This window comes from Pseudoliparis swirei, chromosome 23, assembly GCF_029220125.1.
Source record: "Pseudoliparis swirei isolate HS2019 ecotype Mariana Trench chromosome 23, NWPU_hadal_v1, whole genome shotgun sequence".
Classification (NCBI taxonomy): domain Eukaryota; kingdom Metazoa; phylum Chordata; class Actinopteri; order Perciformes; family Liparidae; genus Pseudoliparis; species Pseudoliparis swirei.
In genome coordinates, this window is record NC_079410.1 from 6509141 (window position 1) to 6532480 (window position 23340).

The following is a 23340-nucleotide window of genomic DNA, read 5'->3' on the forward strand; positions in this document are numbered from 1 at the left end:
AAGTACACCGCTTACCTTTAGATGAGGTTTTAGGGCACAACAGGCTCAGGTTCCTGGAAGTTTCCTTTGATGAAACTCACCATGGAACTTTCTGCTTTTTAAATAAAGGAAGTATAATATAATTCCAATGTTATGCTGACAGGGCAGATCATTTGTTTGTCTTAGTAGAACAAGGGCTCCTTTTATATTGTATCATATTCTCTGCAGATCTGTACTGGAAATAACAGATCAATACAGGGTTTTTATCGAGTGGTGGATAAAGTGTTCACTCTTTAATCAAGTAAAGTTAGCAGTACCACGCGACACATATTATATTTATATATTTTTTTCCAGATTTTACTTAAGTAAAAGTACAGTATGAACAGCAAAAAATATTGTACAATAAAATATGTTTACACTTTTACAATGTGCACTGTTTGATCTGGCCCAATGCATCATAATTTTATGATCTGATCCCATGTTTTGTATGAAAATAAAACAATAAAATAACAGAAAATAAACTGTAAAATAAAGTATAAATACTACCTGACAAACTGTTCTTGGGTACATTGCTAGTCCCCGGCAATTTGGAAAATAATCTGTGAATAAGCCTTGTTCTGCAAATTTACATGAATATATTAGTTGGTTTAATACAATTTCAAATGTCAAAAAAATGTGTTCAATAATTCTGAAGCGATACTATACTATTAGATATACTTGTCTTCAGCAGAAGTGAACATACTTTCAAACCAATAGCAGTATACTTGCTTCAGGAAATATAATATGTGTCTTTAAGTGTGGTTTAAAATGTTGTAACACCTCCTCCGCAGCTCTCTGCACCTCCTCTGCAGCTAAACAACATCAGCAGCCCCTCTTTGCATGTGAGGAATATCAAAAAACATCCTATTCTTCTTTCTTTTTTTCATCAAGACTGTTCAAATGTGAGGCTGAGCCAAAAATAGGCCCCAGGCACACAGCAGACAGGCCTCACCACTGGTCTTGTTTGTCATTCCCATTATGAAAGGCGAGCTGTCTCTCAGCTCAAGTCTCCTTTCTCCCTTGCACCCGAGGGTCTCGGCCCTGCAAGCATGACTGAGAGGAACACTGTAAATAAAAATAAAAAAGATCCAGACATGCCTCTAAAATAGGCAAACGACTGTATTTCCACCTCAGGAGTTTATAGGATTTCATCAACTCTACATGTACACGGCTGTGTAAGGATCCTTCAGTGGCCTGATTGATCCACCATGACGTTGTGGTAATTAATGGTGACATGTCCCCTGGGGTGTGGGAGGGTTGAAGCTGGGGCGAAGGCAGCATTAGGAAGCGACTCCAGGAACTGGAGGAGCACTCCGGGCCCCCTGAAGCCCCATCAATCAGACACAGATAAATGGGTTGAGCGCAAGGATAATGTTTTAGCAAAAGGACTCTGTCAGATGCTTCCTCTTTCTTGCTTCCTCAGAGTTTCTAAATTAAGCCCACAGAGAGGTTTGTGCTCATACGCGGGTGACTTGGTTCAGAAGAAGACCAATATGGTTGACAAAGCATGGGCCTTTTTTAACCCTCCTGTTGCCTTAGGGTCAATTTGACCCCATTCAATGTGTAACCCTCCTGTTACCTTTATATTTACTGACATATTTTACCCTCGGGGTCAATTTGACCCCAGCAATTAAAACCCCCAGAAAATTATTAGAATTAATATTGTTTTCCAAGTTTAAGTGTGAGGTACTTTATGTTTGTTTGTTGACTACCTAAATAGCCCTTTAAATATATAAAAAAGTTGATATTTCTTATATGTTTGACACAGTGAAAAACAGCCTGGGGTCAAATTGACCACAAAGAACACCGACGTTAAACATTGAATGGGGTCAAATTGACCCTAAGGTAACAGGAGGGTTAAAAGGATGTTTAAAGGATTTTCACCAAAACAAGACATGTGTGTCTATTGGGTCAGAAAGTATGGCGATCGACCGAAAAGACGTATTAATCCAGAGAAATGTTGGTAACTTAAGGTTGTGTTTGTAGCTGTACTGATCAATCATGGGCAGCGTCGAGTTGACGTCACCGAGTTAAAATATAGAGCACGGTTTAATTGAATGATCGCCGGCAAAGGGCAAAATACTGTGCTGCTGCTAAATACCAACCAGAGCAGAAGGAGGCTGCGGTTGTGTGGAGTAGATTTATACTCCCTTGTTTTTTTTTGTGATAAGACCAGTAGGATCCAGCAGACAGCCCTTCCTCCCTTCCTCCCACCCTGACTCAACGGTTGTTCCCTCCTGTGAGAGCCACAGGTGTGAGCTGAGACAAGGAAGCTGTTATCAGAGGAGACTGAGAAAGGTCATGAAGATTTTAGCGCAGCCTCAATCCATAAACCAAACAGCTGGAAGGCTGAGTTTCCGTCTTTTAATGATCTAATAAAACAATTCAAACTTTAATTGAGTCTCTTTTGTGCTTTAAACGCGGTTTTAAAAAAGGGCGTTGTGTTTATCCATCTTACTTGGTAGGTTTAATAAAGATACAGTCGACACATTCATGCATGGCATTCCCAAACCTGTGTGGTTCTGTCGCCATGTGATACCAGATGTTTCTCCATCAGCATGTTTCTGTTGGGCAGGTGTCTGAACTGGATCTCTCACATGGAATTATCCTCCTTTTCTTCCTCCCAGTGAGAACCGGGCCACCTGTGCAGCACACACACACCACACCTCTGCGAACAAGAAAGAAGACCCATGAATCATTCATTGTCATCGATTAATAATTAATCCCATCAAACACTGAGGATGCAGATGACTACCGGGCTCGGTGACAATAAGCCTCTTTTGTAGAAGAGAAGGTTACCTGTCACAAAAATGATTGCAGTTAAAAAAGGTACAAAAGGGTTTCAGTGGCTGACGTGCAGTATGAGAAGTAGCCTTCAGGAAGCTGGTCTTTTTGTTGATGTTTAAATTTTTTGTAAACAAGTAGACGATAAATAAAAATCTGTCTAATCAAATTATTGCATTTTGACTCACGCCCTGACGCTACTGGCATTCAGACACAAGATATCGTAAACATGTCCGGACAAAATAGTGACATTATTTTGGTGTAATTATTTCAGTCATGTGTTTGATATAATTAGAATATTTTCACATGACAATATTTAAAGAGAAAGATAGCAATGCCAATCTGCCACCGTACATGAAAATATATATTTATACAGATTCATGAAAGAAGAAAATGAAACATTTCAGTGTACATTTTAATCTACATCAACCTGATCAGTATAATCAAAACTTCAATCAAAGTCTCATATGCTTCAACACAGAGGATATTACACCCAGCTGATCGCCGCCTTATTCTTCACAGGATTCTCTGACTCATGGTGCGGTACGATATTTTCAGTCTGCCTGCATTCTGTGTGTCCATCTGCACACGCAGACGAGTCTCTGACGCCCCCGCACAGTGTCACGATCGGTGACTGCTGCACTCGAGAGTGATCCAGAATGCAACGCTGCAGCCAAGCCTTGGCTCCTGATATTATTGGCCACAGTAGCGATGGAAGCTGCCCGGCAGGGACCGCAGCATCGCTGCTGACAGACAGTGGAAACACAGTCAAAGCACACAATGGCCTCCACCGGTCCACAGCCACGACAAAGTCAACATCTCGTGCCAGAAGTCTCCTGCTGAACATGCTCAGCAGATTTCTGTCGAAATCATTTCCTGGCCCAAGAAATCAATCCATGTCCTTAAGTCTCTGATCAATGTTATTGCAGTATAAACTTACCCTCAGTCCAAAGTCCAGTCTTTTTTCATGCAATGCCATGGACACAAGCTGCACTTTCTGCGCACATACACTACCGTTCAAAAGTTTGGGGTCATCCAGACAATTTCGTGTCTTCCATGAAAACTCACTTTTATTTATCAAATGAATTGAAAATTGAATAGAAAATATAGTCAAGACATTGACAAGGTTAGAAATAATGATTAATATTAGAAGTATTAATTTTGTTCTTCAAACTTCAAGCTCAAAGGAAGGCCAGTTGTATAGCTTATATCACCAGCATAACTGTTTTCAGCTGTGCTAACATAATAGCACAAGGGTTTTCTAATCAGACATTAGTCTTCTAAGGCGATTAGCAAACACAATGTACCATTAGAACACTGGAGTGATAGTTGATGAAAATGGGCCTCTATACACCTATGGAGATATTTCATTAGAAACCAGACGTTTCCACCTTGAATAGTCATTTACCACATTAACAATGTATCGTGTGTATTTTTGGTAAATGTTATCTTTATTGAAAAAACAGTGCTTTTCTTTGAAAAATAAAGACATTTCTAAGTGACCCCAAACTTTTGAACGGTAGTGTATACATACACACGTACACACACATGCATACACAATTACCAGCATGCTGTACTTTCTGGCACCTCTCCAAAGATATGACCAACTCAAGGAGAGAGGTCTCTCTGGGGGTAGATATGTTGTTGTAATATTGCTATCTGTGTTTTCTTCTTTCAACTTAATGAATACAAGACTGAAGAAGTAGGGATACCCTTGTTGACTATATACAATCATATTGTCACATATATCATCCACTCCACTGTTTTCACTCTGGGGTTTGAAGGGGCTGTAACCTATATTTAAAATCCCCAATGCATAGTTAATGTAATACAAATTTGAATAAAACTCTCTTTAGCAGCTCACTGGCACTAATGTGCATAACCTTTGACAGTTTGTGCCTCTTTAGTGTTTGACAAATCAAGACAACAGACTTCTTCCAGATACAATTATTGTAGGAGGAGGTGAACAATAGTTCCAGTCACCAACGCACCAACCCAGCTGCAGGAGGACAGGAGAAGAAGGATTCCCAGTTGAAGCACAAAGGTTTTCCAGACTGGAGGCAGGGATGCGTCAGAGCTCCTGCTCCAGAAAAACCAGGCTGATGAACATCAGAACTAAGAAAAGGCCCAGGCTATGAAGAAGGGCATTGTGAATGTGTAAAGCAGAAACTGAGATCAAGTTTGTTGGGGAGCAAAGACATCTCAGAAGAGCAGGTCTGTACAAGTGGAAGGGATTGAGAAGGTCATCTCGTCTAAAAGTCTAAAACTGAAGGGAGAAAAGGCCCCTTCAAAGTACCAGTGGTGTAAAACATATATCATTGCAGAATAATGAACAAAAAGAAGCTGTGCAGAACCAGTGTGAGCTGCAGCGACAAAAAGCTCACAATGGGAATGTGTGATATAAATGATGATGACTATCAGGAACTTGGAGCTAAACATGCAAAAGGTCAAAAAGTTACCCTTTTTAGCAATCCGTAACCAAGGTTTTTTTTTAGATGTCAGCGATACATCTCAAAAACCTCATCAATGTATTTCTTTAAAAATGTCAATTACAAAAGAAAGTGATTTATTTTAGACACATCATCCCTAATCTACTCACCCATCCCCACTCTGCATTTCCCCAACTATCTATCTACCCTTGCCATCCACTCATATCAGTCAACGCAGGCATGCGCTTCCAGGTCAGCGCAGTGCTGCACAAACAGCACAGCACACTTGTTCTTGATAAAGATGGAGTCTATGGCGAGATGGCACCGTGTCACACACTGTTAGTCTTCCAGAAAGCCGCACGGACCCACCGAGCCTGGGGCCAATCTGGCGCCATCCACTTCCTGGGCACATGCAGGCGTGAGCATACCAGCGCTATTTATAACCTCTTATATTAGAGCGGAGTATTTTCAAATGAGGCTGAGAAGATAAGACAGCAGCAGGAAAAGGCCATGGTTAGGACGGGGTGTGGGGGGGTTGTTTACCTAACAGGACATTTGGCTGTCATCTGAAGCGCAAAGAAAACGTCGTGCTGCAATGTGACGCTTGAGAATCATGTGGAGAGAAAAAAACACAACATGGACCTTCCTCCTCAGACTGGTTAGACACACTTAACCGGAAAACTACATCGCGACACATTCAACAGTGATTTCCCGGAATAGTGCGCGTCTTCTTTAAGAGATTCAAAACAATCATTACTTCCTGTATGTTAGCGCGAGCGCTTTAACTATATTCTACATTAGAACATAAGTAAATGATATAGTAAATGGTTTGAAGAAGATAATATAACAGACAGTTACGGTGTCGTGTAATACTTTTTAAGTTTCGCGGTAACGTGAAGCTGGTCGGGAGAAAAAGAAAGACACCTCAACGCGCGTTAAGTCCGACGGCTTTAAAGGTGTCACCTGCCAGGCTGAAAGAGTGACAATCCTCGAAGTCCGGAGATGGAGAAAAGGAATGACCCGCAGCTCAGACTCGGAGAGGAGTTCTTCAACCAACCCTGTCTCAGTTTGGCCAAAGCTTTCCTCGGAAAGGTAACGCTGCCACCTCACCTTAATGCCACCTTTAGTTTGGTAGTGATGGTTTCTGAAAGCCATGTTCATGCTCTTTAGATACACACACACATATCTATATATAGATATATATGTGTGTATATATATCTATATATGTGTGTATATCTATATATATATATATATATATCAGGCATGAAAACGGGTCAGGAGTGAAAAAGGTGAGAAGGATAGGCGCGCGGGGGGGGACATCGATGTTGGATGTTGTATGATAATCTGTAGGCATGGACGGATTAAGAAACCACGGGCCCCTGGGCCTGGATGTGTCAAGGCCCCCTCCCCCGCAAAAAAAACCACATCGCTAACAAAACAGTCCGTATGGAACTACGGATCGTATCATATCAATACAAAGTTAATAACAGAGACTTCACGCAAAGGCTCTGGCTTAGGGGCCCCCTGAGCTCATGGGCCCCTGGTGCCGGTAGGCTCGTTCGGTAATCCATCCCTGAGTAGGACTATTGGGGCCCTGTTACTGACATGAATGACTATGAATGACTTAAGCCTAGCATATACCGGCTACGGCGCATCGTGTCATATCATCATATTCATATCAATACAATGTTAATAACAGCGACGTCACGCGCGGAGGCTCAGGCCCAGGGGCCCCTGGGCCTGGGCCCGGTAGGCCCGTTTGTTAATCCATCCCTGTCTGTAGGTCCTCCATTCTGGTGATCGGGCCCTATAATAATATTGTGTATAATATGGTCATTCATGAACCAACTTCCTTTTTTTTTGGCGTGAACAAGTCTTCAAGTCTTGTGCTCTGCTGAGCCACGAGTCTGTCCGTGGAGTCTGTTCTGCCTCTACCTGGTTGTCACGATCTTACCTGCCATAAATATCATGATACTGATACAATACCATAAAAACAGTATACCATAAATAAGACACTGGTATATTTATCTATAATAGTAATAAATAAAATATCTGTATGGTTCACTTTTTACCAACTTTTTCAACACTTAACAAATGGCAGTAATATTAGTATTAGCCTACAGCAAGATATTAATGAAACTACATGGAGCCATCATAGCATTGATGATACACTATGAGGCCGTTAGTCTCTGACCAGATGATACAGAGTTCATCAGGATGAGCAGCTGGAGAGTTACAGAACTTTACAGACTGAACTTAAACATTTCACTTCTGGCACCTTTTTTTATTTTTTATTTTAAAGCCGACAATTCCGCCACTTAACGGCACTCTCTGTTAGCGCTGCGCAGTGTGCGCAGACAGCTTGACACGGAGCAGCGCGTGCGCTCTGATCGCTCTTTTAATGAAGTATCGAGACTAAAAATATGCTAAATCACATCGCTCTTAACGTACGGGTACTTTGTTAGCATCGCTTCACCGTGCAGCGTGACAGCAACAGATGTAGCGGCTAACATTCAAGCTAACCTAAACCACCAAACGCTGAAGACATCTTGACGCTGATTGGCCGAGACGCGACACGTCCCATCAAAGATGTTCTATTGCGAAGAGCAACACTTCACATTTTCTCCGTGTCCCACTCCAATCTCATAAACGCCGGCCGGCCAATTGACCCCCCCCCCCTACCCCAAAACAAAAACTCTTCGGATCTACACGATTCACGTAAGTCACCTATTTTGGTTTCAAAACGGCGAATTTCGCCGAAAGGTGAGGGATTCTCATGCCTGATATATATATGTGTGTATATATATATATATATATAGCAGATGATCTGATGTCCTGTCCGGCTGCAGGGTCTTTTATTTCGAAGTCATTTATGTATTTATATATATATATATATATATTCAAATTTCCAGCCAAATACAACCAATTCACTGGTTAACAAATAGTCATTATTTATGTAGGGCATATTTTGGCACAACCTACTTACACGATGCATGAAGAGCTTATATTTTAATATTTTAAAGCTTATATATATATATATTGTTATGTATTGTCCAGTTCTCAGTTGACCAGCTACAACCTTACAAACTACAAAATGCATCCACACCGTTCACCGGTAATGTAGGACTGCAACTAAAGATTATCTTTATCCTCAATCGATTAGTTTGTTCTATATTTCCATTACAATCTCCCAAAGGCCAAGGCTACACGTCTTCAAACGTGTGCTTTTGTAAGATCAAGTCCACATTCAAATGCATGCAATGCACTTTCACAAAAGGCAACATCTCTTATCAAAATAGTGAGCCAATAATCTTCTGTCGATTTGACGAATCGCTTAATAACAATAAAAACAGGATCCGTCTTGATCGTTGTCCGTGCAGGTGTTGGTCCGCAGGTATGCAGATGGGACTGAGCTGCGAGGGAGAATCGTGGAAACTGAAGCCTACCTCGGAGGAGAGGACCGAGCTTCACACTCAGCAGGGGGCAAACGCACTGAGAGGAACACCGCCATGTTCATGAAGCCTGGCACCATCTATGTGTTTCCGATCTACGGCATCCTCCTCTGTATGAACGTGTCGAGTGAAGGTGAAAGCATTGCCCACTAAAGGCGATCGTGTCTACTGAAGCATGCAAGCACGCATTTTAGATTCAATATGCCCACTTCCAAGTCTTTTCATGTATTTATATGACACTAAAATAATACAGTAGTGGGTTTTTTTCCATCCGTGGATAGAGGGCAAAAGGAAGGAGACCGAGTGGAGCCTTGCTGACTGATGCATATTGTGTGCTCGTTCCCCAGGGGAGGGTGCTGCCGTGCTGCTGCGCTCCCTGGAGCCCCTGCGGGGTCAGACCCTCATGAGGGAGCTGAGGGCAGCCAGACGCAAAGAGGGAGCCCCACAACTGAAGGACAAAGATCTCTCCAACGGGCCGGCCAAGCTGTGCCAGGCTCTAAATATACTCCGCTGTTTTGATCGTCGGGACCTCGCCTCAGACCCAGACATGTGGATGGAGAGGGAGCCCGACACCAATCCAGCGGAACCCCACGATATCGTATCGGCACCCCGCGTTGGAGTTGAATCTCACGGGGAATGGGCCGAGAAGCCCTGGCGGTTTTATCTCCGTGGGAACCCGTGTGTTAGCGTGGTGAATAAAGACGCAGAAAGACAGTCTGGAAGTGTAACGGACAATGTTAGGTCCCTGACGTGTGCCGTCTGACTCGGGACAGCACAAAGTCAAGAGGGCGTAGCAGGAATATCCCTGGAACTACTCTGCCACCTGTTCCCTCTGTGGACTTCATTTAGACAGTATGAAAACTCAAGAAGGAGAAAGTCAAGAGGGTAGAATAACCTTCATGACTGATTAAATGTCTAGATTCCAATCTGCATAAATTATTCAATGTGCTTCTTATTAATTCGTCAACTGCAAACTCAGTCGACTAGAATAAGACTCAAATCATCGGGCTATTAAAAAAAAGAACAATTTCTATAATGTACCTTTTCTGACTCGAGTCTATTTTGTTTAGCTCTTCCGTCTGTGTTTTTTAATAAGCAGTCATACTTGAGCGATTCCTTCCTCGTGGTTTCACAGATGTTTGGAGAAAGCTCTGCTCTGAAAAGCAAAACAGCCTCTGATGTTTATAGTCTTCCCGTTCTCGCTGTCTTTCTTTCCCCACCTCTGGGATTCCTGAGGAGAGGGAGCTGACGGTCTGGAATGATCATTACAAAGTGTGCCCATCTGTTGCGAGTGCAGATGAAAAACACATCTGGGGGAAGATGGAAGTTAAACCACTGCCATACCAAATAGTTTTAATATTACGCTTTCAGCATTTCTTCTATGTACAAAATAATTTAATCTTGTAAACATTTGGCTCATTAGGGGGAAAAAAACATCTGCAATAAATGTTGCACTCATTGTCAGTTCATTTAAAAAAATAACACTGTTGCGCAATAGCACTCTGCTCTCAAACTGACATCGTTTCCAGTCGGTAAGCGCTGACGCCGTCTCCGTGCCACTACTCCATGGGCGACTGGAAGATTGAAATAATGGGATCCTCGTGGTTGGTCACCACGAGGACACTGCGGAACTTGTCAAACATGGTCTTGAGCTGCGAGCGCCTCATGTTCTCGTTGTACATGATCTCTTCCAGGTGGTGATGTCCCCGGAAATAGTGCAGCAGCCTGGAATGGAAGCAATCAACATGACAGGCAGAAAAATGGGTTGAGAGCTCGAAATTCATTGAATCGTTATGTGGAGATCGTCAGCTCACTTTTTTTTTTTTTACTGTGCAATAGTTATCACAAAACTCCAAATACTGGATCGTGAAGCTTCATTTACTATTTTAAACACGTGCCTTAATCTTAACTCTCCAGACAATTATTTGTTCAATTAAATATCTTAACATTCAGTGAATGTAAACAAAAAGAATTTTCCAAATAACTTTGTATTCAGACCAAGCATTAACAGATTTATGACATCATGAATCACTGGATCCTCACGAAGACGTGTCCCATCTGTTAAGGCGCCTTTAGACTGTACAACACTGTGTGAGTTCACTGCAAGTCACACTTGGTGGCAATCAGTCTTTGTCTGAAAACCCCAAATCACACCGTGCAGGGCCTTTAATCTGACAGTCTAATACGACCAAGACTTCTGGCTTAATTACCTGGCAAACATCCGCAGATCCTCTGGATTTTGTGCGGCGTGGATGTTCAGAATAACCTGCCTCTCGTGCTCCGACAAGCTGGAGAGCAGCGTCTCTGTCATCCTCTTGTTAAGCGGAGAGTCCCCACCAGGCAGTAGCTCTGCACTGGAGTTGTCCATGCTGGGACTGGTGAGCGTCATGTCGTCACTGCTGGCTACAAGCAGACAGATGATCCCCGATTATGTAATGCCACGCTATAACCTCTAAAAGATGGGCAGAGGAGAGAGAGCTGAGCGAAGGACGTACTCGGGGAGCCGAAGCTGAGAGCGCTCGGGGTGCTGAGACTGCGTCCTCCTAATCGGGCCGCCAGCGGAGGGTCTTCATCCCTCAACCCGGGTTCATCCTCACAGGGCGGTACCAGCAGGCAGACATAAGTGTGCAGCTGGATCAGTAAACGGCGCTGGAGCATCCACACCACCATCTGGATGAGCTGAGCCTGGTCAGGAGCATGATTACACCGATGCACATGATTACACATCATCACCCCGACCGGGTCACATGTTTGAAATCTGCCACAGGTACCACACAAACTCAAAATAGTTCCCAAAGAAAGGGCATTCTGATCTTGTTCTCGTGACAAATGGAAGCTGCAGACGCTGGAGCTGTTGTCCCTTTGGCATTTATAATTCATCGCCGACGCTCAAGCATCCATGCCAAAACCGGCTGGGTCGGAAGAGAACGCCAGATGGATCTGCTTTTACAATTCAATGTTTAAAATTACAGGAATAGCCTGTATGTGCTCGGGATTTACCAGGAAAATATCATTTAACTTTTGTTTAATTTGTCCAAAAAAAGTCAGTTTTTGTTCAAAATGAACCAATTGTTTCTGATCTAATCCTCCAAACTAGAAACAATCTTTTCCGAAATGTATTTTCAAGTAAATTCTTCTCGTCCACTTTTCCGGGAAGACTTATTGTTTTCCAGGAAAAACAACAATGAATAGTTGTTGCTTCACCTTTTTTGGGACTTGATACTAATGGCTTGCTGGCTCCCATGTGTAGTGAGTCTGATCCAGCGTGTAGGAGGGAGGCTATGTTCTCTGTATCTCGTCCAATAGTCCTACCTCCTGTGCAGGAGCTTCCAGGGGGTTTCTGAACTCGGCGAGTGAGACAGGAAGTGAGAACTTGGCGAGCATGGAGGGCAGATCGTGACCAGGAAACTGCTGGGAAAAATGTTCTGCCAATGTTGAGTATCTATCCAGGGAGAGATGGGAGACATTATTCGACGACGAGCATTTCCATTAACACGGCTTTTTAAAATGATAGGTTATGTCACGAGTCTGAACTTAATAACAATAAAGATATGTTTTTGAAACCTATGCTTCGCAATAGTATGGTCCGTCCTATTGTGAATACTCACAGGCAGATGTTGGCATGAGGAGAGAGCATGTAGACGTTGTTCTCACACAGCGGGTAGATGATGATCGCTTTGCCCCAATAAACCAAGTGAGCAGCAATTTGAAAGATCTGAGAGGGAAAAAACAATTATAATGATATAAATTATGTAAAATAAAACTATCCAAACAACATGATTTGCATTGAAAATGAACTGTAGAAGGAAGAGCTCCTTGAACTGGTGGCCCTAACATGTTCTTTTTAAAGTACATATATTGTCCACTAGGTGGCAGTGAGTCACCATCGACACCTCTCTTGGTAAATAGCTGTGAGTGCTACATACAGCTATTATGATCTATGATGTACACGTAGTGCATGAATAACTTTGATCAAACACATTACCTTTTGTGTAATTAAATAAAATATGCTTCACAACACCATTCAATCACCACCTGTGTATTTGTGAATTAGCTTAATGATTGTGTGCGGTTGTAAAATACACATTTTAAATGACAAAAACGTGCTTTAAATTTGAAGATAAATGCCTTTTGAGATCAGAGAAAAACATCTGTGGTTGTAAAGTGGTGATGCAGGCTCTGTAGTCCACCTGAAGTAAGGCCAGGTCGGCGTCCTGCGCGAGCTGCTGCAGGTTCTTCACCGCGGAGCAGGTTTTGATGAGGCGCACCATCGCGGGCGAGCAGTCCAGAGGAAGCTGGCTCAGCAGCGCCTTCTCACTTTCCAGTAGCAGCAGGGCGTGGTAGGGTCTGAAGGATCAAACAGATGTGCAGCCTTTAAATCAACAAACCTCTGTAGAGATCAAGCCTGAAGGAATCAGTTTGTTCATGCACAGGACAACAGAGTATCTGAGAGCACGCACTGACCGATCTAATTCTTTTAAAATAACATCAACTTTCTACATTGCAGTTACAATGTCAAGGCTTGAATGCACTTGGCACTCATTTCAGTTTTGCAGCTTCTAAAGAGAGGAAAAAAGTCACAACTGTATGTACGCTGAATCACCAGTAGGGGGCAGTATGGTCCATAGAAGATGTGTCATGGTTCCTTCAGAGGGTTGAATGAGTGAGTACTGAAGGTCCCAATGTACACAGATTAAAAAGGATTATAGACATCCTTTGCTGCTTGGTGGTCGTGTGTAGGCCTGTACACTAAATGTTTTGAGTGATGAGTTTATCACTAAACTGCTTCACGTAGAAAATAAATTAACTATATTAAAATGAGAGTAAATAGGAGACAGTCACATATTTTCTTCTATTTACAAGAGATGTTTCATATTTGGACAGCAACAAAGTAAACTATAAGTAATTACTTCATGCTATGAATGTTTTATGGAGTAAATTAAAAGGTGGCAATTTCTTTAAACTATCTTGAATACACACGCTCAAGAAAAAGCTAAATCCGCAACACAACTTCCTCGATAACGCTTTGAGAATGCGGACATTGGGTGGAGCATTTATGTTTTTTTATGATATGCCATTGTCAAAAGTGTTATTTTCAACCCACATAGCACATTGTGGAAACGTTTTATTCTGTAGATAAAAAGTCAGAACCGACCGTATGGTCTTGAGGCTGCGCTCCAAAGCCTCTGGGGGGATGTAGGTGCCACCGATCCTGTGGATCTTGTGTGGCAGACAGAAGCTCACCTCGAGCCAGTTGTTAATATGGAGTCGCACCACGCCAGTTGTACAAAGGCTGCAAAAAACAGGAGTGATAAAGTCAGCTGTGTACACAATGTGCATCCTTCAAGGTAAGAAAAAGGGAGAAATAACAAGACGAAAACATCAATGAACTAGAACGGGCACTCGGTAGAGCGCATACCTTCTCATATCACAAGATTGGGCATTGAATTCTGATCATTTTGGCATTAGTTGCATGCCAATTGGATACAAATTGACCGTGCTATGGTAAAAAGAAGGTCCCCGGATAATAAACAATCATCCCACCAAATTTCATGCGATTCGGTTTAAAACTTTTTTTGTTATGTGAGGAACACGCATACAAATAAATAAATAAATACACGGCGATCAAAACATAACCGTCCGCATTTTAAATGCGAAGGTAATAATATGTATTAACTCACCTGTCGTAAGCCTCCTTCAGGTCCCTGGCTAGTTTACATTTGGGAAGAATTTGTCTAAATGGGGACTGGGGGCTTCCATCCGCTTCAATCAGAAGGAAAACAAAACAGAACACTGTTAAATTTAACTCTGATACATCATCACAACATTAATAATAATTATAATAACACATGTATTTTATAAGGCGCCTTTCAAGGCACTCAAGGTCGCCGTACAACACATTAAAAACAGTTCAAAGATGGACACAATTAAAAAAGCAGAACAGTTAAAAAAGCTGAACAAAAGCAGATACATTAGTATCCTGATACGTTACATTGCGCTATAATAAACATGTATTTTCATACCATTAGCTCTGTGAAATTCTCTCGCTTGGTTGAGAGCAGAATATTTCTGTCACGTGTCAGGTGTGATTATTATTGCGTATCTCACTCTCAGTCGTGGTGGTGATCTCTTCCTGGACGGCCAGCATCAGCTTGGCCTCTCTGGTCAGGTACTGGCAGCGCCGCTCCTCGTGCTGCAGGGCGATGGCGATGCGGCGCGACAGGTTGTGCATGCAGCTGATGACGGACGGGTCAGCATTCGCCTGTGTGTCATATAAAGATAACTTTATGTTACACTTTATAAAAACAGGGACATGTTTGTAGCACGTATACAACTCCGTGATTTACAACATCGGGGCTTTCATGTGGAGTTAACAGTCGTGTCAAGCATGCGCCGTCTGATGTGTGCGAGCCTCAGAATTAAATGACCTTTCAGCTCCCTTATGTGAGGAAAGGATCTTGAAAAAGGTGTTGCCTCATCTCTGTGGTATTTCTGAGGTCCAGTGGTGGTGTTGCATCAAACTGAGAAGAATTTATAATATTAAGTTCTCTCTGGTATGTAAATGGGGACAAATTATAACAAACTAGAATGGGCACTCGGTAGAGCGCATACCTTCGCATATCACAAGATTGGGCATTGAATTATGAACATTTTGGCATTAGTTGCATGCCAATTGGACACAAATGTATCGTGCTTTGGTAAAAAAAAGATGTTGACCTTTCCATGACCTTGACCTTTGACCCGATTGATCCCAAAATCTAATCAAATGGTCCCTGGATAATAACCAATCATCCCACCAAATTCCATGTGATTCTGCGAAAGATTTGACCTGTTCATGACCTTTGACCTTGACCTTTGACCCGATCGATCCCAAAATCTAATCAACTGGTCCCCGGATAATAAACAATCATCCCACCAAATTTCATGCGATTCGGTTCAATACTTTTTGAGTTTTGCGAATAACACGCATACAAATAAATAAATAAATAAATACACGGCGATCAAAACATAACCTTCCGGCATTTTCAATGCGAAGGTAATAATCAGCTTCTCTTGGCATTGCTAAGTCGATCTGAAGTGGATTTAATAACAACAAACTAAGCTAATCTGTATAAATTAACATAGAGAATAATATAAAGTAATGTATTGATATTTGAATGGTTGAATGTTGTGCAATCAAACAACCCAATGTTTTTTTGTGTGTAAATGTCCAGTGTACACATTCAACAGTTGCTGGGCAGATATAGTCTACAAAGCATGACTGAGCACTTCTCGCCTCGCCTCAGCTGAATGGGTGCAGTGACTCAGCATGGGCAGGAGCAGGCTGAGCCCCGGTGGGCAGCATGATTACAGAGCATTGGCAGAGCATTGCCCCCCCCTCCCTCTGACTGCCCATGCTCTCGCAGATAGAGGGAGTTCACTAGAATATTATCACTCACACACACCCCTCCCCGCTCACAGCAAACACAGATTAACAGAATATAGGTGTCCCACCCACAGCCAGTTCACTAATGATGTGTCATATTAACGTTTATACCCAACAAGCAAAAAGCTAAACGTAATATAAGATACAATCTAAATGCTTTACATACCCTTAGTGCAAGCACCACATTAAACAAGATCATCGTCGGCATTTCCCTCTTGGGTGAAGGGTCCATTTTAGAAACCTGCCCAGATAGAACAACTTTGTTTCAGAAAAAGCATAAAATATGTGTTCACAAAAACTTAGAAAATGTACAGCATGCTGAATTATATGCGATATATATGAATTACTTATTTTACCAGCACAATGTTTAACATAAATACTAATTAACTCAACATTTCTTTAACCTGACATTTGTTTAGTTTTTGTTGAGACAGAGACGAATTCATTGGGCTCTCTGGGGTTCACTAACAAGGTGTTGTTGTATTTAATTACAGTAAAATATACACTACCGTTCTCATGTTTGGGGAAAAGCTGGTTTTTTCAATGAATATAACATTAAATTAATCAGAAATACACTATACATTATTGTCTGGTTTTTAATGAAATCTCTCCATAGGTGTATCCCATCTCCATTGTTCTAGTAGTACAGTGTTATCGCCTTAGAAGACTAACGGAGGGTTAGAAAACCCTTGAAAACCCTTTTTATGTGAGCACAGCTGAAAACAGTTATTCTGGTGAGAGAAGCTATAAAACTGGCCTTCCTTTGAAGAACAACATTTATATTTCAAATAAAAATCATTATTTCTAACACTGTCAATGTATTGATTATTTTCTCTATTCATTTTGTAATTCATTTAATAAATAAAAGTGTGAATCTTCATGGAAAACACTAAATTGTCTGGGTGACCCCCAAACTTGTGACCGGTAGTGTAACTTTTACATGTTAATTCCACAGAAGAACCTTATAATGTAATATGTTATTGGATTGCATTGCTTTTTACATGTTTTTTCCCCTATATCTCCGGCTGGGCGATATGGAGGAAATCTAGATAATGTGGGCAGTGAACAATCAGACAAACAAAGCGTCTGACGGGGGCAGTGCTGAGGTTTAAATGCAAAGCGTACATACATTTAGAGGGTCATGGGGAAATAAGAAATGGTCTCGGACACTCATCGAAGCCAAGTCAATATTACAATAAAGATATTCCTTTTAAATGGACATCATCACAGGTGTTGAATAGAGTTCATGACAACAATCACAATACAATACTAAGTAAAACTCTTAAAAGTAGTGATTCTACACACGTTAACTCGACCGGAGGGAAATTTAACATCTCGTTTTACACTTGAAATTCATGACTTTACATGTATGTAGTGGGACCCCTTTTGTTCCTTACCTGAATGATGGGAGGATGCTTCAGGAGGGTAGGATGGCCCACAAATCGAACATTGTCTATCTTCAGTTCAAACTTTTTCCCGCACATATCAGATTTGGTGGCCAGAATGGTGGCGAGGATGATGTCAGAGAACCTTAAAGAAGGGAAGAAATCCTCAATGAGAACAATGAGCCGGGTGTGATGGGAGGTGACAGCACCGCAACAGCTGGGACAAGTACGACAGTTTAAATTAGCTGTTTGTTTACATCTTTTCACATCGCAAAGGGTTTCAATGACAGCATACATTTGTTTAAACTTGTGTGGCTACTGGAGAGGAGAAAAGAGGAAGAGGACTCCTGGCAGAAACAGTGAAGTCGCTGTATGAATGAAGAATGTGAAAGACACATGCTGGTTGGACTTAAGGAACTCATGCTGCAATCAAAAGGGATAAAAATCAAGGCGTTAACTTTCAGAAACAAATTAAACACCCTATAGACTTACCGTACAGCACAATTTAAGAATAATGTGTTGTATTTGCTTTATTGTAGTCTGCATTTGATTTATTTTTTGTTTTGTAACGCTGAGTCCACATGCTTCAGGTAACATAATCAATGTGAATTAATTATTAATTATAGTTTTAAGCGGTTTGATTTTCTTTTCTCAAAAAAGGGCAAACGGCACAGACGAAAGAAAAACTGCAGTCCGGAATCGACCAAAGCGCGGATTCACTGGATCTGCTACTGATAAAGGATTTTACTGAGATTAGAGTTGGGGATCCATAAAGGACACAAAATAGGAAAGAAGGGGATTAAAAAAAAGACAGGGGTGATCTAAGCAAAGGAAAGGTGGTTTAGAATGATTTGGTCTTACCCTGCTACCAACTGTTCGTCAGTTAGTGGAGATTGTTCTCTGAAATGGGAATTGGGCCATAAAAAAGAAGAAAAAAAGCAAACAAAAGGGAAAATGCAACACACAGTTGGGCTGAATGCATAAAATGGACATCAACACAACCCCAACAAACATGTGATACTGTGATGTGAAATGCTGGTCTGCAGGTTGATTCAAACCAATTACCTGTTTACCCTGTCTGAGCGTTCATGTTGTCGATGTTGAAATAATATAGATATGTGATCTCAAACTGAAAATGGAAACATTAATACAAAAAAGATAGCGTGAAACTAGTTTGTGCTGTCAAAGCTTAAACACCACTTAAACACCGCAAACTCCTTTATGCTATTTGTTATGAAGCCCATGGCCTCAAACTGTTACTGCTGCCCGGTTCTTAACCAGGACAATAATGACGCGCCATATAACACCTGTCTTAATATATAGTATACTTAACCCTGTCTCTAAGTTTCAGCTGGACTTTATTTTTAAATTGTACCATATATTATCTGTTGTGCCCCTTCTTAGTTCTATATTGCTGTGTATTCTCTCGAAAAGGTCATTTAAGGTCATTCTGAGTGAAAAGCTGTAAAAACTCTTGTGAAGCTTGTTTGTAGCAAAAAAAAAGTCAGCAAAAAACATGTTTCAAGTGCCAGTTTTGCCTCATTCTGGCAAGTGAGCGGAATTGATAAAAACACATTTTAAATTATCTGCTTCTTACAGCCCTGTGACCAAAGTAACTTCAGCCAACCAACGACAGACCAGCACGACCATCCGTCACGTGGAAGCATGATGAAAACTAAACGCTGGGACTTGAAGGTTCTTTGTCTGATATTTTCGTCTTGTTTTCTTAACATCTTCCAGTTTTCAAACGGGGGGATTTCAAATAATGTTCATATTCCATTAAACTTCTGCTTCAGTTTGTAAATAAATATCTAAATACTTTGTTATTGATGTTGTGTCAATGTACCAGGATTGATCATTTTTGCTCTCACAAAATATGTACAGTGAGATTCTCGATAGATAATCATCAGTAATGTGGTTATAATGACTGAAGTGGTTAGAGAAAAAATAATAGAACCGTCCGTGTCGTAATACTTTAATGTAATGTGGCCTTTAAACCAGAAAACAACCACACTTAAGCCTTTTTACGATTTTATCCAAGACAATATTTAGTCTCATATTCCAATGTTGATATATTACCCAGCCTTGCTGTTCCTCGTGAATAGCCCAGAGAAAAAACTCTCTTCATCTGCATTTCTTTTTATCTGAACTTTACACAACTAGTGTTCAACACATTGCATTAAATATGTTTTCCATCTATTTGTGGCTTTGAAATAGAATTTTTTCCACGTGAAAGGTTTTTACTTTTTTTAGTAGTTATCCTCATTCCCATGTGGCTCAAACCAGCACCGATTATACCATTAAAACAAAAATTACATCTTGGTTTAATGTACTTTAAAGACTTCACATATGGTGTAGTGATAGTGGAACTGAAAATTACGCAACTTATTTTCACATCTACTGAACCCGTCCCTGGACATCAGTTTCCCTCTTTCTTATTTCACTCAGTGCATATATAAGTCATCCTATTTTCTTTCATAGCTTTTTTTAAACCATGACTTTATGCAGCACTGCCACTATCCAATTTATGAATAAAACACCAATTCCTGTTTGTATTCTTACCAGTTTCTATGATTAAACTTCTTCTCTCAACATCAATGTTTAGCTTAACCCTCCTGTTACCTTTCGGGTCAATTTGACCCCATTCAATGTTTAATGTCGGTGTTCTTTGGGGTCAATTTGACCGCAGGCTGTTTTTCACTGTGTCAAACATATAAGAAATATCAACTTTTTTATATATTTAAAGGGCTATTTAGGTAGTCAACAAACAAACATAAAGTACCTCACACTTAAACTTGGGAAACAATATTAATTCTAATAATTTTCTGGAGGTTTTAATTGCTGGAGTCAAATTGACCCCGAGGGTAAGATATGTTAGTAAATGTGAAGGTAACAGGAGGGTTAATACAATCTAATGTGGTTTATCAATATACTCTATGAACTTGTTTAGTCATCTGAAGTACATTTTTATAAGCTTGTTTATTTATTACCAGTTCAGATTTGCATATTCACACAGCAGCTGACGCTATGACACTTCAAGTGACATTTAGACACATGGTGAGGTTATAGTTTTAGGTTTTGAAGTACAACCCGTACAGCAATTATTCAAATGATTAACATTGTTCAATAATGTTCGACAACATGAGTTAAATAAAAAATGATCCAGTTGCTCAATTCCTCTTGAAAAAATAATTAAGATCCAATGCAAAAGGCGAGAAACACCATGAGCCTATGTGGCTCACAGGGATATCAGAAAGGGCTTCGTCCACCTACAGTACATCTCCTGATTATGAATTGTTATTATATATTAAGGAAAAATACCTTGAATCACCATCCTGATCTTCAAGACCATCTCCGGTTGGGTTCATAGCATATGGACTTCGTTGTTTTGCTTGTGGACAGAGATAATAGCATTAGTTAGTTCACATAAATAGTTATGCCAATGTTTTGAGCCACAGATAACCTACAATTTGGAAGATCAATTTTGTTAAGTGTTACGTAAACTTTGTTTTAAGTGTATGAAGCCAAAGTGTTCTGCCTCTGGACTACAGATGAAAAACAGCCTCTTGGCTAACTGGCACATTTACAGAAATGTTGTGATTAATGTGCACTATTTCTGATCAAATAAACCACAGGAAACGTTGTTGCTGTTTGGCAAAGCAGTTTTCAAGTGTTTGGCGTGTAATCAAAAGTCCAAGTTTCTCTATGTTGCCAAGAAAACTTGTAAGTATGATATACTTAAGGCAAATGTGTTGGCAGTTTATATTCAGCTAATTGATCATTGTTTTTAACGACGTGCACAAAATAACAAGCACACGAAAAAGGACACACAATGTGAAGCAACGTGCCAAATCACAGTAAGCTCAAACAACCACACAATGCAAAACAACAGGAACCCTGTTTTGGGTTTTTTTTTGGACAAAGTGGAACGTGGAACCAAGAGGGCCTCGTCAACACACCCTGAAAGAAACGTCATGTTTTCTTTTTACCTAAAACTGAAGCCCTTCAGATTACAGTCAAAATCTGATTCTTGCAAGCCTTATAGAGGTGACATATAGCTGGGCTCTTGTGTCACATTGGTGCAATTTGGGGGGGGGGGGGGGGGGGGGTTGAAACCGGTGCCTTTTCTCTGTAAATGAGCAAATATGTGACAGTGAGATATTGAAGGCAGAGAGTTTATACCCTGAATAAACAGTCACTCAGTTTCGCGTTACGGGGTTTGAACTGTGATTCACTGGCTCGTCCTTACTTACTACAGGGTTCTTACACATGTTGACCAATGGATTTCCATTACATTTCCATGACTTTAAACCAAATTTCCATGACCAAACTAAAATCTCAGTATAAACATGAAAACTGTAGAAAATGTTGCGTATTGAGAGCGTACGCCGGTTAATATTTTGAGCGTCTTTCTTTAAAATACATATTAATTATTTCAAACTCGGCGTAAATGAACATGTGATTTTAACAAATTTCCATGACTTTTCCAAAACTTTTATGATTTAAGTTTGTTCCATGACTTCTCCAGGCCTGGAAATGACCATTTTAAAATTCCATGACTTTTCCAGGTTTTCCATGACCGCAAGAACCCTCCTACCTGTAAGAGATGACGGACATTCAGCCACTCTTTGGAAAGGGTATCGAAAGAGTAGTTTGTTTCCTCGGCTGCCGGAGCTAACCAGTATGACGCTAATTGGGCTGGTTTTGTCGCCGGTTTTGTACCCGCTGTTTTGTGACTGGCTGTACATGGATCTTCGGTCATCCGGTACCCCGGCTAACGGGTTGAACATCATGTGAGCATTATAGCTAAGTGCCCGTTAATAAAGTCGGTCGGCAGCTGCCATTCGACCAAACGGTGGCCGTTAGCAGCCGGTGCATTAATGTGTGTCGGTCATGATTACCGACCGTGAAGAAATTACAGTCAAAGTAGAAATAACTCGGAGGCCTGACTGGAGTCCTACGGCGCATCCGCGTCTCACTGCGGCGGTTGTTTTGTGTCACTTTGAAATGTGTTCGGCTGAAACAGAGACGGCTCGAGGTTCCCCCTCGCTCAACAATGGCGTGTGGTTTCCTCCATTCATCTTGTGGTTTTAATAACGTCGTGTTGAATGATAGTCTGTCATACATTACTTTACATTACATGTCATTTAGCAGACGCTTTTATCCAAAGCGACTTACAATAAGTGCATTCAACCTAGAGTACAAACTAAGAACAACAAGAATACAGAAAGTAACATTTCCTCAACATAGTCGAACTACAAAAGAACCGTAATAAGAGCTATTTAAGTGCCACTGAAGTGCTAATCTGTGTTTTAATTCAGATAATATTAAAATTGCATTTATACAGTTATACCAATTGGCCTAAGGCAATATGCAAACGGTCAACACGTGCTTTATTATGATTTTAAGACATGATAATGTCTGGCAATAGTTCCCACAATGTAATTGATATATTCAAGGTTTGCTATCTGTGTATTTGGCAGTTTGGTCATAAGAAATACCCTTTTATGATTAAAGGTTCCTGATAAATATTTTCCATGTTGCATCATATCCGCTAGATGGCGCTGTTAGCTGGTTTAAATGCTGCGTCTATAAAAATAATAAAATATACATATCTGTCTGTGTGTCCTTTGCATATCTTGACGACCTTACATCCGATTTTCTTCACGCTTGGCTGCTGTATTGCTGCAACCCAAGTTAGGGTTTAAATGAGCGGTGCATGAAGAATCTGCTGACAGCAATTCAGCATCAACATCAGTCGAGTTCTTAATTTTGTAATAAAACATGTCAACCCTATTTGTCATTGGGCTATCATATTTATTACCTCTGACCGACTCAGATATAAG

At 40.9% G+C, this 23340-nt stretch overlaps 2 protein-coding genes across 6 annotated transcripts; one reads left to right on the forward strand and one right to left on the reverse strand.

Moving 5' to 3' along the window:
* Nucleotides 1–5501: 5501 nt before the first annotated feature.
* mpg (N-methylpurine DNA glycosylase) lies at nt 5502–9723 on the forward strand. Its single transcript, XM_056408075.1, has 3 exons — nt 5502–6323; nt 8612–8816; nt 9031–9723. The coding sequence occupies exons 1-3, from the start codon at nt 6234–6236 to the stop codon at nt 9444–9446; spliced, it is 711 nt and encodes a 236-aa protein (XP_056264050.1). The 5' UTR covers nt 5502–6233; the 3' UTR covers nt 9447–9723.
* A 296-nt stretch (nt 9724–10019) lies between these two features.
* On the reverse strand, nt 10020–22786 carry nprl3 (NPR3-like, GATOR1 complex subunit). Of its 5 annotated transcripts, none has more exons than XM_056408070.1 (14): nt 22400–22786; nt 20816–20885; nt 18356–18394; nt 17507–17639; nt 16276–16350; nt 14792–14945; nt 14365–14446; nt 13839–13976; nt 12874–13030; nt 12292–12398; nt 11996–12125; nt 11179–11368; nt 10894–11086; nt 10020–10408 (listed from the first exon to the last, which is right to left on the reverse strand). In XM_056408070.1, exons 2-14 carry the CDS (start codon nt 20860–20862, stop codon nt 10243–10245), a joined length of 1611 nt encoding a protein of 536 aa, XP_056264045.1. In that variant the 5' UTR covers nt 20863–20885; nt 22400–22786; the 3' UTR covers nt 10020–10242. The 5 variants fall into 5 exon arrangements, with proteins under 5 accessions (XP_056264045.1, XP_056264043.1, XP_056264046.1 ...); XM_056408068.1 differs by having other exon boundaries at nt 22092–22786; XM_056408071.1 differs by lacking the exon at nt 18356–18394.
* Nucleotides 22787–23340: the final 554 nt, after the last annotated feature.